General features: G+C 37.4%; 2 protein-coding genes across 2 annotated transcripts in view; both read right to left on the reverse strand.

The window, feature by feature from the left end:
- Nucleotides 1–17,829, reverse strand: part of RTN3 (reticulon 3) — a 58,144-nt gene that overhangs the window by 22,687 nt on the left and 17,628 nt on the right. The gene's annotated exons all lie outside the window — the stretch shown is intronic.
- Nucleotides 1,388–17,809, reverse strand: LOC133040010 (reticulon-3-like). Its single transcript, XM_061119767.1, has 3 exons — nt 17,802–17,809; nt 16,109–16,218; nt 1,388–8,383 (listed from the first exon to the last, which is right to left on the reverse strand). The coding sequence occupies exons 1-3, from the start codon at nt 17,807–17,809 to the stop codon at nt 6,051–6,053; spliced, it is 2,451 nt and encodes an 816-aa protein (XP_060975750.1). The 3' UTR covers nt 1,388–6,050.

The following is a 17,829-nucleotide window of genomic DNA, read 5'->3' on the forward strand; positions in this document are numbered from 1 at the left end:
TTGTGACCCTATGCACATAGCTCATCAGGCTCTTCTGTCCATGGGAGTCTCCAGGCAAGAATACTGGAATGGGTTGCCATGCCCTCCTCCTGGGGATCTTCATGACCCAGGGATTGACCCACGTCTCATGTCTCCTGCATTGGCAGGCGGGTTTTCTACTACTAGCACCACCTGGGAAGCTTATGGTTTTCAGTTAAGTAAGCTCTAATTACAACTGTCATTTCTTTGTGTCATTTTTCTCCTTATCTTTCATTTCAAGCAATTTGACTAAGATATACTGGGCAGGAAAGGATTAACTCAGCAGTTCTGGAATGCTCAAACCATGCACATGCCAAAGAAAGGTCTGTCTTCAGGACTGGGAGATGAAATCTGAGCCAGTGGCATATGCTGGCTGCTGTTTCTGTGTGCCTGGGGCCTTGTGCCATGCTGCACCAGTGTGACCACTTAAGTCTATCCGAACAACATGATTTACAGCAAACACTTGTTCCTGCTCTGCATGGCTGGTGTCTGAGTAGCTGGGGTGAGTCACGGGGGTCAGCATGCCATCCTGAATACCCAGTCCTCAGTTGAGCTTCCCTAGTTGGCAACACTTTGCACATGCTGTCATGGATCATTGACGGGAGGATTAAGGACAGCTCTGTGTGACTCTACTGGATACCAGGAAGCTTGTACCTGGTTCCTCTTGGACTTCATCCCATGTGCCTTTCCCCCTTGCCAATTCTGTGTCCTTTTGCTGTGTACGGTGAGTTTAACAGCTTCTGAATTCTACTGAGTCCTTCCAGCAAATCACTGAGCCTGGCAGTAGTCTTGGGAACCTCTGACACATATACCAAGGTATGGTTTTCTTCATCCTTATACTAACAGGTGTTTGCCAAGCTTCTTTAATCAGTAAATGTGTTTTTCAAAAAATTTGATTTTTTTTTTGCCATATTGTCTTCAAATATGTTCTTCCCCAACTTCTCACTTTTCTCTCTTCTGGGACTCCAACTATACAAGTTAGGTCTTATGATATTGTCCCAAAGTTCCCTGAAGCTTGGTAATAAATTTTTTCTTTCTGTTCTTCAGATTAGATAGTTTTCTGTTCATCTATCATTAAGTTCACTGATTCTTCTATCATCTCTGTTTTACTATTAAGGCCAATTGGTGAATTTTAAGTTTAGCTACTATATTACAGAATTCCACTTTATTTTTTAAAAAATAATTTTACTTATTTATATTTGGCTGTGCTGGGTCTCTGTTGCTGTGTGGGCCAACTCTGCTCTAGTTGCAGCGAGCGGGGCCCACTCTCCAGCTGTGGCGTGCAGGCTTCTCACTGTGGCATCTCCTCCCGTGGTGGAGGCACAGGCTCTCGAGAGCACAGGTTTCAGCAGTTGCGGTGCACGGGTGTAGTTGCCCAGCAGCTTTTGGGATCTTCCTGGACCAGAGATCGAAAAAACTGGTGTCCCCTGCATTGTAAGGTGATTCTTAACCACTGGACCACCGGCAAAGTCCTAGTAATAAGTCTTCTACTAAAATTTTAACCACCCTGTCAGATGCCAACTTCAGTCTTTCTCTGGCAAGAAACAGTAAAAATAGAAAATTGATTTCATGTTGTCTCTTCTTGAAAGTGTCAGTCCTTTTTTAGAATTTGCCCGCTTTTGCTCATTTTCCCAGTGCTTTCAGGTCTCCCTTTTAACCCCACAATTCTGTCCAGAGTATATATTTACATGAAGAAAGTTACCTGCACACTGTGGCATGTGGGGTCTTAGTTCTCTGATCAGGGAAATGAACCCGTGTCCCCTGTGATGGGAGTGCAGATCCTTTTTTTAAAAAATAGTTTCAGTTATTTACATCCTTTGGTCTTTGTTGCTGTGCACAGGCTTTCTCTATTGGTGGTGAGCGGGACTACTCCTCGTGGGTGCACAGGCTTCTCACTGTGGTGGTTTCTCTGGAGCAGGTGGGCTTCAGCAGTTAGGGCACATAGCATGAGAGTTGTGGCTTACAGGCTTTAGAGCGTGCGCTCCAGTACTGGTGGCACATGGGCTTAGTTGCTCCGCTACATGTGGGATTTCCCTGGACCAGAGATCAAACCAGTGTTCCCTGCACAGCAAGGCAGACTCTTAACTACTGGACCACCAGAGAAGTCCCAACAAAGGTCCAGTAAAAGCCTACTTGGCCACATTGCAAGAAAAATCACTGTGATCTTGTTCTTAAAAATTTACTTCAGAATCACACTGTGTGTAGGTATACAGATTCACTTTCAATGACATGAAAATAAGTATTATTCTGAAAACCTTGTTTTCTCACTTGTTTTGTCTACTTTAAGTATTCATCATATAATAAAAACTACTGTGTTAAATAATATAGTTTTTATTAATAAACTATGAACATTTTCGCATAACAGAAGAAACTCCAACTTTGACAGCAAACTGACAGTAACTAGAAAAATAATGCATATACAGAAGTGAAATTGATAAGCAGTGGCATAAGGACCCAAGAGAAATACATGCATATGTATAAAAACTGATGAGTACAGGATGTTAACTTCAGCAATGTCTACAATAGTAAAACATGGAAAATAACCCAAATATTAGTTAAAAGAAAAATAATATAGTAATAAAATGGGTTATTACACAGTGATTAAAATAAATAAAATTATATATACCTCCATATGAAAAGAGTTAAAAAACCTAATGTTGAATGAAACAAGTTGCATAACAAAGATAATATTAATTTATTTTTTGGGTGAGCTCTGCATGAAATGAAGGATCTTAGTTCCCCCACCAGGGAACTAAACCCACGGTCCTAGCAATGGAAGCACAGATTTGTAACCACTGGACCACAAGGGAAGTCCCAACAAAGATAAAATTAATAAAGTTTTAAAAGCACAAAACAATACCATATATGCACATTTAAAATGTAGTGGAGCAGAAACTAACACAACACTATAAGATAATTTCCCTCTGGGGAAATTCAGGAATTTGGTCAGATGGTAATCAAAGGGTCCTTTAGTTTGAAAGCAAATATTAATTAACAATAGAAGTTAATTCTAATATACAGAAATACAAGTGTATTTCTTTTTGTACTTCACATCAACCTGTAACAACTCCAGTGGCTGTATAACATTCGACTGCACAGATATGTCACACACTCCAACAATCTTTAATTGTTGAGGCACTAAGATACCTGCCACTATTGTAAACAGCCCTACAAAGAATATCTTTACAGTTGTTTTCGCACATAAATTTCTTTTCCCCTTAGAGTACATACCTAGAAACAAAATTGCTAGGTCATTTCCAGGTCTGTTAAATACTGCCATATATACCACAGAATAGCAAAAGGAAAATAAAAGACCATTTATTTTTTCATAGCTTCCTTTGCCTATTTTCCCCAACAACTTTAGGCAGAATATAATTACAGAATTGGTTTTACTTTAGAAATGAAGACTGCTCAGATACACTGCTTAGAGCTAGATTCTGGTATATATTAGTATAATTTACATCTTAAAAGATTTATTCATGATGTAAGACAATTTTAAAAGGTTTTCAATTCTGAAACCTTCAAAGGAAGAACTTTTAGCTTCTTGGTCTAATTATACTAGTTTTCTTTAATTATCATCTAAAAATATCTATTAATCATAGAATTTGTTCAGTGACAAAACAACTTAAACTTCCATAGTCCTTTTCACCTCTCACACTAGATTAAATAACTCAGTTGAGATTTACTAATAGTTAGTATTTACACAATACGTTATTTACTGTAACACTATGAAGCAGGGCAAAATACCACAATATTAACAAAGCAAGATGCCAAACCAATTTGACTAATTGTCAAAGGTCACACACACTAAAGCAGGAATTTGCCAGGATTAGACACCAGATTGTTACCTAATTTCTATACACCTCATCACTTCAAAAACCTATGTTTAAGAATTTTGACAACAACTCATGAAGAAAGCTAGTATTTACCAGGGTCAGAGAAATGGTATTGATGATCACCTACATCAACATCTTCACTTTATAGATAAGAAAACTAAAGCCCCAAAAGGTGATGTAACTTAATTGTTTAAAGTCACATTTCTAGATGGTGTAAAGCAATAATACGGATTCAGGTCTGTTTAATCCAAGTTCAACTATCTTCAACTTCTAGAGTATAACAGCTATCCTTAACTGCCATTTCACATTTTTGAGTTTATAAAAAAGCCTCAGTGTTTTCACAGATAATTATTAACACTGCATTCAGTAACAAATAATGATCCAGGACCTACTATATGCCAGGTCCTGTACCTGCTGCTAAATGAGTATTTACTACATACTAGGCCCTCTGAAGAAAGCTGAGCACTGAATAATTTGATGATTTTCAACTGTGGTGTTGGAGAAGACTCTAGAAAGTCCCTTGGACTGCAAGGAGATCAAACCAGTCAGTCCTAAAGGAAATCAGTCCTGAATATTCACTGGAAGGACTGATGCTGAAACTGAATCGCCAATACTTGGCCACCTGATGTGAAGAACTGACTCATTAGATAAGACCCTGATGCTGGGAAAGAATGAAGGCAAGAGGAGAAGGGGACAACAGAGGATGAGATGGTTGGATGGTATCACTGACTTGATAGACATGAGTTTGACGAATCAAGGAGTTGGTGATGAACAGGGAAGCCTGGAGTGCTGCAGTCTACGGGGATGCAAAGAGTCGGACATGACTGAGTGACTGAACTGAATGAACTGAGGCCCTTTATAACCTGCATTTACACTTGTAATCTTCACACTATTATAAAGTAAGTACCATTATTATCTCTATTTTAAGGATTAAGATTTAGTAAGGTTAAATAACCTGCCTATGGTCTTTAGTAAGGAAATACCTTTATAAAATAAGAAGTATACGGTGCCTTTCTGCTGCAGGCTATAACGGGCAGCAGTCACGGCTCTGCAGCAGCCCACGGCTGTAGGCTTCAGGGTGACCCACAGATGCCAGCAGGGAACCTAACCAAGCAAAGCAAGTTAGCGGCACCCTTGCTGGAAGAAGTGACCAGAGGGAAGTGGCTGCTAAGGACTGAGCCCCCTGCTTAGTCTGTGCATAATAAAACCTTTACAGGGGAAAAAAAAAAGTAAATGGTACAATCTCACTTAAAAAGTTTCTCTTAACAAAAACCTTTTTGTTTTAAATATTATAACTCTGTGTCTGATTTCATTTGAAAGAGGAATCTATTGTTTAAAAAGCTTGGAAAACCACAGAGCCCTGCATAGCACCTAACTCTGTCCACACTGATCATACACCAAGTGCAGAACCTCATATCAGATCAGAGGTTGGGAGTCGATTTTGGAGGCTTTATAGATCTTTTTTTCATTACACGAAGACACCAGAACAGGGAGCATCTAAAGTAATTTAAATGAAGGCCAACAGCTATGAAAGTAATCACTCAAATAAACAGAAGACAAGCAGAAGGGCTTCTAGTACCATACAAAGAGTTTTGACCTGAAGAATGTCAACAAGGTCCAAAGTAGAACAATGCATGAGTTCTCCTAAAGTATCACTGGCACGACTGTACTACAGTACTGGTTACCTACTTTCAGAGCATAAAATCTCTGTGGTATAAGATCAAATTAATTAAAAGTTTCATTTATTATCTTCCCAGCAGGAATTCCTTTCTTTGATTGCTAAATAGATTTTACAAGGGCTAAGCAAAAAACCCAAGGGCTAAGCAGTGCTACTGTTAGTGAGATTTTATAATAATCTGTGTAAACAAGAGCCTAGTGATAGTCTTAAAAGCAGCAATCTCCCCTACATATAATGAAAGGAGGACCTTGAAAAAACTGGATGATGACATTTTTTTTCTTTAGGAGAATATTAATTTTACCAAGTAGTCTCCTGCTTTGGGAAACATTTGTATAAGAAAACCAAATCAAACAACCATTAAAAAAAAAAATCTACCTTTCCCCATTATACAGTATATTTTATTCTAGCTATAATTTAGTGATATAAATCAGAGACTAAGAAAATGGCCCTCTAAATAATCAATCATAGCAGAATTAACCACATGCAGTATTTCTTTTTTCCCCCCACATGCAGTATTTCTAATGTAAACGGTTACCTGATAAGTCTGTCAGAAGTCTTGTTAGGACAGGCTTGTTTACCGGTTCAGTCTCGCTAAGGATGGAAATAACCTCTACCCTAGTAGTTTCTTTGATAACAGTGGGCTTCTTGGAAATCTCAAGACCAGATCCAGTCTTGACGTCTTTGTGTTCCAGGACATCATATGATTTCTGTGGCCAAGATGATTCTGGAACAAATGTTAAAGTCTGTTTGAATATTTCTTCAGGAGATTCTCCTTTATCCTGTACAGAAGCTGACTTCTCAACCTTCCTTTCACTCAGTTCTTTAAGTGCTTTGATTGTGAGCTGTTCTTGCTCTAAGTCGAGAGATGCTACTGGAGTACCTTGGGTAGGGAAAACTTCCAGAAGCTCACTCCCATTTGTTTCTTTGCTTTGTTCACTGTATTTGCTTTTTATGTTTTTAATTTCAGAAACACGTGACTTACTCTCATGCAAAACATCTAGAGGAAGACTTGTTTTAAAGTCCTTAGTTTGCTCTGATGTTGCTTCGAAGGTATTTCCTTCACCTTTACTTACTATTCCTTTCTCTCTGGTTTCTGTAAAGGCCGCCATCAGGTCCTCTGGGGAAGAATCATCTATATCTTTCACATTTTTTTCATGCAATGCCTCCAAATAGGCAGAGGTTGTCACACTTTGTGAGAGTTCTGTAGGAGATGCTTCTGAAGGGAGTTTGGGGTTCTCAGCTGCAACAGGCTTTTCAGGAACAGCTTCATGCTTACTGCCTGACTGCTTCACTTCTGACGTGCCATTCTTATTAGATACTAGTGAACATACTGCCTCACTCGGGCTCCTTTCAAGAGGACCAGGCTGAACTTGTTGTGGCTCAGAGTCACTGACCGACCCTTCAAAATTTTCAGATGTTCTGTCTCTCTTATTACAACTGAGGATCTCTTTGACTTCTCCATCTGTTTTTACAACAGGACTTGGGATGGAAACAGGCTTTTCAGCCTGAATTTTGTTGCTCTCAAATGAATTATCTGCTGTGAGGTCCTCTATTACTGTGTCATCAGATTCACCAGAACTATCAGCCTCTGTCATTTCTCCCAACACAGAGGTCCGCCAGCTTATTCCACCTTTCAGGTGGCCGTCGGGTAAAACCACTTTATCTGTGGCCACTCCAGAACCGAGAGAGACACATTTCTCCAGTGGAGATCCAGGTAACTCTGAAAGTGTGTCGTCTCTTTTCTGCACTTTGTCTTGCACATCTTTGATAGTGACTTCCTGTGTGGAATCCAAATGGTCTGGCACAGCATTTTCTTGCGGGAGAGATGTTTCCGCCCAGTCATCTGGTGATTTAGTGTTAGTAGTGCTTCCATTACTAGAACATACAGGAATTTTCTGAGTGTTCATTTTCAGATTTACAACAGGAATTTCTGAATTATATTCACTAGTGCCAAGTCCTGTAGTTTTTGTGTTGTACTCAGATTTATCAGTCTGCTGTTTCACTTGGGGAACCAAATCCCAAGTCAGTACTTCATTAGTAAAGTTATGCATATCACTCACACATCTAGATACCTCCTCCAATGCTGCAGTTGTGTGTGAAAACTGCCTGATGAGCAATGCAGAGGCTGGGTAACGCCCTGCTTCTTTCTTTCTCAGTGGAAATACTTTGTCATTAGACTCTGAAATGTCTGCAGGTGATTCTCTACTAGTATGCACTGCCCAGCTACCAAAATCATTTATGCTTTCCTTATATGCATCTTTAAATTCTTTGTCAAATGCTGCTTTGTCAATTATTACTTCAAATGGTGATTCAGGGGAATCCTTTTCCATAACACCACCTCCTGAAGCTTCAGAAGGAGACAAGGAATATGGACAAATGCCTTCGGCTTTAGGCTGCAGGGTGGGTGGCTTCTGGGCTGTTAGCAAAGTGAACTTGTCATTTGCATCCGAAGCAGGTATATCATCCCTATTTGGTTCCTCATTTGGGTTCCTGGACTCTTGATCTTTATTTATCTGTTGTTCCATTTGACCAACTTCCTTTGAGAGAAAAGCAGGATGACCCAGGAAGCTGAGTGGAATGGAAGGACGGTTGCAGTGAACTTCTCCTGCAGCAGAAACTGGGGAGTCTTCTATGTCTTTGCTGGTCCCCGGAGGCTTTTCCATCTTTTTCCCATCTAGAAGAGCCAAGCAGTCTTTTTCTTCTTGGGCTAAAAGAATCTGGCTGCCTAACATTTTGCTTTTTACTCCATGTAGTATTGTAAGGTCAGTGTTACATATTTCAGAAGATGAACAAGAGGAGGAAGTCGTAATTTCTGAAGGTGGCTCATCAGAGCAAAGAGAGCTCAATCCCTCTACGGCCAGAATTTGAAAGAAAAACAATTGTTTACCAGGTACAATTACACATTAGCTAGTCAGGCCAAGCAGCATGCTTTTTATTTTTAAATTCACATATATATATACACACACACAGGATGTACATATACATATACATACATAAATATGTAACAAAGCAATGATCAACAGTTATAAAACATGCATAAAACCGCCAGCAGTGAAACAGAAAAGGCTTATCATGCTACAAACTGAAAATGACAGAAAATTTTCATGACAAAATACTTATCAATCTACATTTTCCCTTTAATGGTAAAGCATGAAGAAGGTTATAATAAAGATTGGATAATCTGGGGAAGTGTTTATTCCTGTTCCTTTGGTATTTAGTAGAGCTATTCAGCAGAAACAATGTAATTCATGTAAAACATATTACGAAGTACTGATACACTCTCATCTGTAGGTGGAAGAATTTAGAACACACCCCTTTTATAAAACCACTGGTAAGAGCCTGACTATCTGAAAAGGAAAACAAGTGACGAGAGTTTTTTTTTCCCCAAGAGATACAGCGGACCCCCCAGCCTAAAAATCAGGCTAGAAGTACTCCATTCTATCCACAGGGAAGGTGGGCCCCAGGTAGAGAGGGCCTGAATATTTTAAAGGATACTGAAAACGCTGGACTGTTCCAAAATCTCTTGTACCAACTTGTCAACTGAAAACTGAACTGTGCACACTGGTTTCCTTTATTAAGAAGAGTGAACTCCAGAAAATCTTTTAAAACAGAAAATACCCCCCTAAAAGCAATACATTAATTAGGCCTTATCAGTTTTTAATATCACAGTAGCCACTGATTTACCACCCTGTTTTCCAACTCTCCAACCTAGGAAGTTTTTTACTGGAGAAAAGATCAGAACAACTGTCCCAAGCGCAAGCACCATCGTTCTCATACACTGCTGTATCTTTGCAGCTGGAACAAAGTAGGTCTAAACAAAGAGTTCCACATGAATGAATCAAAGATTCGGCTTGCTCAGGTGAGCCCCAAGGAGGCCTCAGGACAGAAATGCCTTCCTTGAGTGTGAATGAGCAATTGGGAAGACGTGAGAGAGAAAAACTTTTGGGATTACTTTTATTCAACTCATGTTTCATTTGAGAAGCTGAATAATAATTAGACAAAAGCAAAATTATGACTTTATTTTATTCAAAATCATTTTATAAAGATGAAAAGAAATATTTAAATATCCTACTGCAAGAAACAAAATTCTACTATTACAAAAAAGTGTTTCCAAATGCCAGATAAAGTTCCTATATCTTAAAACACTACTGAAATCTGATGTAACAGGATCTCTGACCTTTAGCACAGTGTAACCATAATCTGGGGGAAAAGTCTTTGTAAATTGAGAATAAAATAGTTGAAGTTTGGTGGTACAAATTGTACCCATGAGATAGAAGTAAGCTATAATTCATATTTAATTCTAATGCAGTAAACATGGCTTTGCATCTATCATTGTACAGTATGGATACACAGCAAGATTGATTAAGGATAAATGAAGCTCACCACTGCAGGTTAAAAAGCTTAAAGACCTAAAATTTAAAGAACTATGGACTACATTAATATCAGAATATCCACAATCTGAGCTATGTATTATTATCAAATTTACTTGTAAATGTTTCTACCAGGAGACATTTAATGAACTAAATCTGGAATAAGGTAAAACTGGGACCCCCTCCCTTCAAACGAATGGAATCTTGAACAAAACTGACTCCACCTCTCACAGGGAATGCTCAGCTTATATGTTTTATGGAGATTGAGATTTCAGATGATTTAGACTTGTCATTTTACAGACAAAAGTGGACAGAATGAATTAGTAATAATTCATTGTTAATTACTGAGTGCCACTATCATGTGCCTGACACTGTTTTAGAATCTAGATTAAAAGCCAGTGAACACAGAAAAAATTCTTGCTTTTGTGGAGCTTACAATACAGAGTGGGAGATAGAAAAGAAGCAGAGTCAACAGATAAAATGAAGATGATGATGATGGATTTGATGAAATGAAAAAGAAAGCAACTGATACTGGATGCTAATGAAAGAATGCACACAGTATTAGAAACAAAAAAAGTATGGTAGGGAGCTTCTTGGTGGTCCAGTGGTTCAGACTCGATGCTTTCTCTGCCAGTAAGACCCGGTTGACAAACTAAGATCTCACAAGCCATGTAGTGCGGCCACACATACACACAAAAAGGATGGTAGAAATATTCTATGCTTTGTCAGGACACAAAGTTCTCAGTTTTCTAAGCCTTGTTTCTTTTCTAACTTCCTTGAACTCTTAATACTCCAGAAGTTAGAATTAGGTACATAATAATCTGAGGTAAAAACTAGATTAGGTTAGAAATCTTATTCTCAGAATACTAAGTTCTGTACTGAATGCTGCTGACTTCTTGAGACTTCATTTTACTGAAGATTCTTTAATATGACATAACTATTATATACACAAAAATAGCTTTATCATGTTCCCTAATGATAATTTTGTGACAATACTTGGAGCAGACAGTGTTTTCTGGGGGGACAGGTTTAGGGGCTAAACAGAGTATGATGCTGCATTCTTTCCTCAGTAATTAGGAGAGTAATTCCTCAGCTAATAGCATCTATTAGCTATTAGCTCTACATATTAGCTCTCATGACAGTCAATCAAGCTTCCCCACATGTAGCAAAGTAAGTTAGCCTTTTTGCTGTAATTTTAATAATTATCTTACTTAGAATTTCAGCAAACGGAAAGAAGTTCATTTGGCTAGTTGAAATTCTAACAAACTTGAACAGAGCTGATTTGTATCAAGACATGGAAAAAACCGGTCTGGAAGTAAAGTGCTTACAATGGTAAGAAAACATTAAATAAAACAAAGACCAGAATCTAATAGGTCTTTAGAAACTAAGCTCCACTGTCATGGTTTCAATTAGTCAGCATGACACTTAACAGTCATTACTCAGAAGTCTCCATTTATGTATATTATCTTAAATAAGATTAGGAAATTAAGTTGGCGGCCATACTCTAAATTTCCAGACCACGCCCAAACCCCAAATTCCTATTAAAAGCTGCAAAATCCTTTCATCACATGTACTAATGGTGTGTGGCCTTGTCAAGTTGCTTAATACCATCTGAAAATTGGGATACTAAAGCACCTAACTTAAGAACTGCTATGAGGATTAAATTGAGTTAATATATTAACTCAAAATTTTGATTGGAATAAGGCAAAAGCTCCATTTGACTAGAGAATCTTGTGTGGAAATTGAAAAAGTTTTCCCTCTTCTATATACAGAGTGTTATACCTCACAGAACAAGATGTGGTTAAGGCGCTAAGTCACATCTGACTCTTGTAATCCCATGGACTCTGCCCGCCAGGCTCTTCTGTCCATGGGATTCTCCAGGCAAGAATGCTGGAATGGGCTGCCATTTTCTCCTCCAGGGGATCTTACAGACCCAGGGATCAAACCAGAGTCTCCTGCACTGCAGCTGTATTCTTTACTGCTGAGCCATCAGGGAAGCCCAATCACAGGATGAAGAAACAACTTTTAACTGAATACTGTGTATATGTCAAGTGAATACTTTGAATTGAAAAAGCCTCTTCATATACCGTTTACTCTATCCTTCAAAATATCTTCTCTTATTCTCCAAACTGTCTTTTAGAAAAGGGTTTAGTACTTTTTTATTCAAGTGTTTTGTAACCTAATAATGAAAACACAATATGATCTAGAAACAGATAAGCAATAATGAATGTTGTATACTACACTTCTTCCTTAGAAGAGTGAATAACTTGAGATTATGCTACAGATACCATTTGGTTACTATCCAGCCTCAGGAAATTCATTACTTTTAGTTGGTAACATAGAAAAAGCATACACATGAGTGAAGAAAGGGTGCCAGCCTGTAGTAAGCCACTAAGTTACGTTTTCACATACATACTATGCTTATTCATACACGGGAGGCTTGAAATATTCAGGCATAGGTTTTCCTACACTTGAATTTTCTCACATTCGCAAAACAAGAGGGAAAGACAAATTATCGTGCAAAACAGTATCAGCAATTTTCAGCCAAAGCATCAAAATAGGAAGTTAGCCAGCAGACACTTTGCAGCCAAGCTAGATCCTAAACAAAAAGTCTATTTTGTACAAAGAAAAATGTTTTGCTTTTGTTTAAAAAAAAAAAAAAAAGGCTGTAACTGGCAATTTTTTTTCCCTCAATGCTTGCCCCAAAGTTCAGTGTTTAACTTCCTATTCCAGATGCCTACTGCATTACTCCAATTATAGGCAAATATTCACTACTGCAAATGTGCTTCCAATTCTGGGTGGTGGATAGATCCTCCTTATAATCTTATTTTCACCCACTTTTCTTCCAATGTTTTCTACAGAAAATTGTAGTATTTTTCAGCCTCCACTTTTATCAAAGATTTCAAAAGGAGAAACCAAATTTGATTTTGTGTCTGATGGAGGGTGTACATCCCCCAGGTGATACTAAATTACATCACTAACAGCAATAATATGGTTAAAATGGTCATTTCTGCCTCTTGTGTTCTCATGATGTTAACATGACATCCTAAAAAACCTGTAAACCTTAAAATACCACTAATACATCATCTTTACTGGAGGTAATGGTTATATACATGGACTTCAGAGTCCTAGGTGTGTCATTTACTCACTGTGTGACCTTGAGCAAGTTACTTCACCATTTAAAACCCCAATTCCCTCAATTAGTAAAAGAAGCAGTACCTTTCCTCCATAGAATTGGTTGTGAGGATTAAATGAGACAAAAAAGTACTAACCACACTAAAAGCTCAAAACAAACAAACAAAAAACAACCCACCCCAAATGACCACATAAACTACATCTATACCTCTGTTAATATCCTTATTTAACAGTATAGGAAAACATTAAAATTTACTCCCCTATTTTGAAATGCTCCAGGATTAAGTTGAAATTTAACTCTGCTTGATGAATTAAAAAAGGAATCAATAAGCAAAAGATTGGAAAGGACCTCCTCAGGAATACAACTTACTTAGAAAGAAGTGATTATTCTCGACATTCTCAACACAAATCTATCAGTTTTCAAAGAGCTTAACTTGTTAGCTTAAGTAGTTGTATACTTCAAAGTAGTACAACTTAATAAAGACTACATAATTTCCTTTTGAAAGATTTAATTGCCCTTTCTTCTCAGTCCAAATTAACGACAACTTTGGGAATTCCCTGGTGGTCCAGTGGACGGAACTCAGCACTTTCACTGCTATGGGTCCAGGTTCAACCCCTGGTCTGGAAATCAGGATCCCATGAGCTTAGCAGCATGATCAAAAAACAGAAAAAGACAAGATTTAGTACATGCCTCTCCTTGAAGTCCAATAATGATAAATATATATTTCAATATTAAAAATGTCATTCTTAAGTATGAAAATGTCATTTTTAATTACTGCTACATATTGCTTAATAGGGCTTGAAAAGAAAGAATGAAAGTGAAAGCCGCTCAGTTGTGTCCAACTCTTTGTGACCCCATGGACTGTAGCCTGCTAGGCTCCTCTGTCCATGGAATTCTCCAGGCAAGAATACTGGAGTGGGTGGTCATTTCCTTCTCCAGGGGATCTTCCCAACCCAGGGATCGAACCCAGGTCTCCGGCATTGCAAGCGGATTCTTTACCAGCTGAGCCACCAGGGAAGCCCTAATATGGCTTGGATATATATATAAGCAAGGCACAATTCTCCAAGGCTAAATGGCTGAGGGATATAGAAGCCAGAGACAGATTAGCTGGGTTAGTGCCAGTTATGGACTCAAAGGTACCTGCTGGCGACAGTCACTCTGAAAGGCCTGCATGCAGCTGGGTGGAACTGGTCCTAGCTATTCTCTCCAGGGGGGTTAATCCAGTTAACTAAGTACACCAATAACTTCCTTTCCCTTGCTTTTATTAAGGCAGACTAGAAGCTACCAGTCTTGGCCACCCTAGAACACACCTAATCACTTGCCAAAGAGCGCCCTCAAAAAATCAGCTGATCTCTAGACCTGCCAATGAAGTAGAGCACCAACTGGGCTGCTTTTCCATTATGTCTTTTTTGCAGGAGAAAATGCTAGTAATAGAGGCTAGATTGGAACACCTTCAGGGATATGACATTTTAAACCGCTTTTTTACAATACAATACCCTTTAACAATAACATACCCTGAATCTGCACTGGTCAAAATAACTATAAAAGGAAGAATGACAAATCTATTTTTTTTAAACAAGCTCTCATAGCCACTGTGAAACTGAAACCTACTTGAACTTGTGTTTTAACTAGAAAAATCCCTTTTATTTACCTCTGATTTGAGTGTGCATGTAGTTGCTACTAATATGGATTAAAGTAATATTTTAAAACTATGACATATCCTCTCAACATTCTATGTATTAGGCATGTTGTGATTAGTGGTACTGTCACACTATTTAGGCTATCAATTATTTCCTTTCTATATGAAAAAAGTGACTATGAAGAAAGTATCTTAAAAGATCTGAAATACTTTGAGAAAATATAATTATTTGTTTTATTTACATTATATTTTTAACTGACACCTTCCAGAATAGAATACATGTAATATCTCTTTGCCTAAATTATTAAATTTCTCATGAGGAAAAAAATACCCTTAAAAATATAAATCTGGATGGGTTCTAGATGTTGAGGATCAATTTGTGTCTATTTATTTCCTAACATTCACAAACTATCTATCTTTAAATATAAACAAGTTAATTTCAAAGGTCATGATTTGACCCAGAAGATATTCAAATTCACACAGTGAGGCACACTGTAAAAGAGTTGGGGACTCTAATGCTATCAGTCTGAATTGAATGCAATAAACTGTATATCATGTTTCCCAAGAAGCAGATCAGACTCTGAAAAAAACTTTTACTACGTTTATTTTATCCCATTAGGTTTTTTATTCTTACAAGGTGAAAGTCTTTCTAACAAACCAGCATACTGACTTTCATTCCAGCTAGGACAATAAACTCTTTGAACAAGGCTTCTTAGACCTATCTAGTGAGTTTAATTATCTTTTTTAAAATAATGATTTTCCGTTGATCTATCCCTGAGGTGGAGAACAAGAGCACAGATGAAACAGCACAAAGCTGACTCTCCTCCACGCAGCTGGCAGCTCTGACTCCCTTCTTCATTGGTTGACAGAGTGAAACAAACCCCCCAAAACACCATAAGTTAATCTCCAGGAAAACAAGCCTTGCTTGCCAAAAATTCAACTGAGTTGTTCAGTGTTCCCAGGCAATTTGGAACTGGCCTAGCTCTTGGGACTAATCTCAGATAAGTCCATACTAAAGTATTCTAGCTAGGATGGTATATTAGTTCAGTGGAAGCACACTTTTATATAGCTTTCCCAAATCCACTACTTCTCCAAAGAAGTTAGATAACTGCAAATCAACAGGTTGAATGCATTCTGGAGAAAGTGTGTTTTCTGAACTGCAGTTCTTTCTACTTCAAGTTCTGTGGGCAAGTTTTTAATTTTAAAATACTCAAAGTTACACCTAAAGCTTACGCTATGTTAAAGGGTCCACCCAGCCTCATTCTATTTTACTGAGCTTTATGAGAAAGTCATTAGGAGTTGCTAACTTGTATTTAGTTTTTATTTTAGGGAGTTTGGGGGCAACAGAAAACTCATGCCTCATTTCCCCAGTTACAGCCTCTTTCTCAACATTTTTCTTTCATTAATGCACACAAAAAATGACAGACTTGCCTTGTGAGGTCGAAAATAGAGATACAGGCTGAGAGGAAGAGGAAGAAACAAAGGAATCTGAAAGAAAATATACAGCGTGAGAATTTGACAACCTCACATAGGAATTTGAACTTTAACTTTTTTTTTTTTTAATTTGGCAAAGCATCGTAATTTCATTGGGTTTAAGGAAGAGGGGAAAACCCAAATCTATATTTCCAATTACTGTTTTCACTCACCTGGCAGCAAAACCTTATTTCATTTTCAAAATGCATTTCTAAAAGTTAATCAATTCAATTTCTTCTGTCAGATATTCTCACCCACAAAGGAAGAAAAGAGGAACCCCTAGAATTTTTAAATAATCTCAAGAAAGGTAATGCTCCCCTGCAACTTCATGTGGGAAAGAAAAAATAGGTATCTGAGTACTAACTGGTTTTGCTTAAAACCATTTTTAACTTCATTTTGAGGAGTCAGCCATGAATATAAGCATTTAAACATATATAGTTGGCAAATATGTAAAACTGACCCTGAATACCGAAAAAAAAAAAAAAAAATTTTAATCACAATTAATCCACTGGGAAAAACAGGACCAATATAAGAAATCTCCTATGTCTAAAATTGGGACTTATATTTCTCTAAATTTGGCAACATATATCAAAATTTTAAATGCATAGACTTCCCCTACCAACCCCTGAGCATATTCTTTAACTTGGTAAATATATCTGCATACACATACAAAGACATGTACATCAGTGAGGATAGCCGTAACAGCGCTGATTATAAACACCAGAAATAATCTAAATGACCATCGATAAAAGCCTAGTTAAATAGTAACCTCCAGATAATGGAATACTTGCTGCTACAAAAAACAATGAGGTACAGCTATGTACGTTGATATATTTAATTGAAAAGCAAAGTACTGACGTGCATACATTGTGCTTCCATTTGTTAACTGGCAACAAAAGGAACTTTGAGGTCTAGGGCAGGAGGGAGATTTGCTTTTCATTACAACCTTTGGCCTTAAAAAAAAATTAAACGAAGAATATAAATTGCCTTCAGTAAAAATGGAAAAAAAAATTTAAAAAAACAGCATGTGAAAAACAAAACCCTGAAAAAGTACCCCTAAGTATACTGATCTTTACTTAACTCCTTTTTTTCTTGTAATTATAAAAAGGTTTTCACAAATATCAGAAATACACTTAAAATGAGAAGATTGCTTTAAAGGACTGGGCCATTGCAATATCTGTAAATACTAATCTAAATGCAACACAGGGAATATAGCCTATATTTTATAGGAACTACAAATGGAGTTTAACCTTTAAAAATTGTGAATCATTGTATTGAACATCTGTAATTTACATAATATTGTACATGAACTATACTTCAATTAAAAAAAAAAACTATTCAGTTGACAGATACAGAGCATGTTAACACCAAGGCAGAATTTAGTGGACAAGAGGCAGTAATTTGGTAACTCAAGACCAGAATTTAAAAATTCACTGTTTTTTAATTATCTTAAAATGAAGCATCACATTTACTCCTACCACTGAAAAACAGTACTCTTTTCTTTCTTAAAACAAACATTTCTATTTAATGTTTCCAAATAGGTTAATGTTTATATGCAATTATCTTCAACATTAAATCTCTGCCAAATGAATAAACCTGAAAATCTAAATGCTAAGTAAGCCCGATGCTAAAAAAGATCCCATGAACCTACCTTTTCATTTCCACCTGACACCCTCCTA

This window comes from Dama dama, chromosome 2 (assembly GCF_033118175.1).
Source record: "Dama dama isolate Ldn47 chromosome 2, ASM3311817v1, whole genome shotgun sequence".
Taxonomy (NCBI): Eukaryota; Metazoa; Chordata; class Mammalia; order Artiodactyla; family Cervidae; genus Dama; species Dama dama.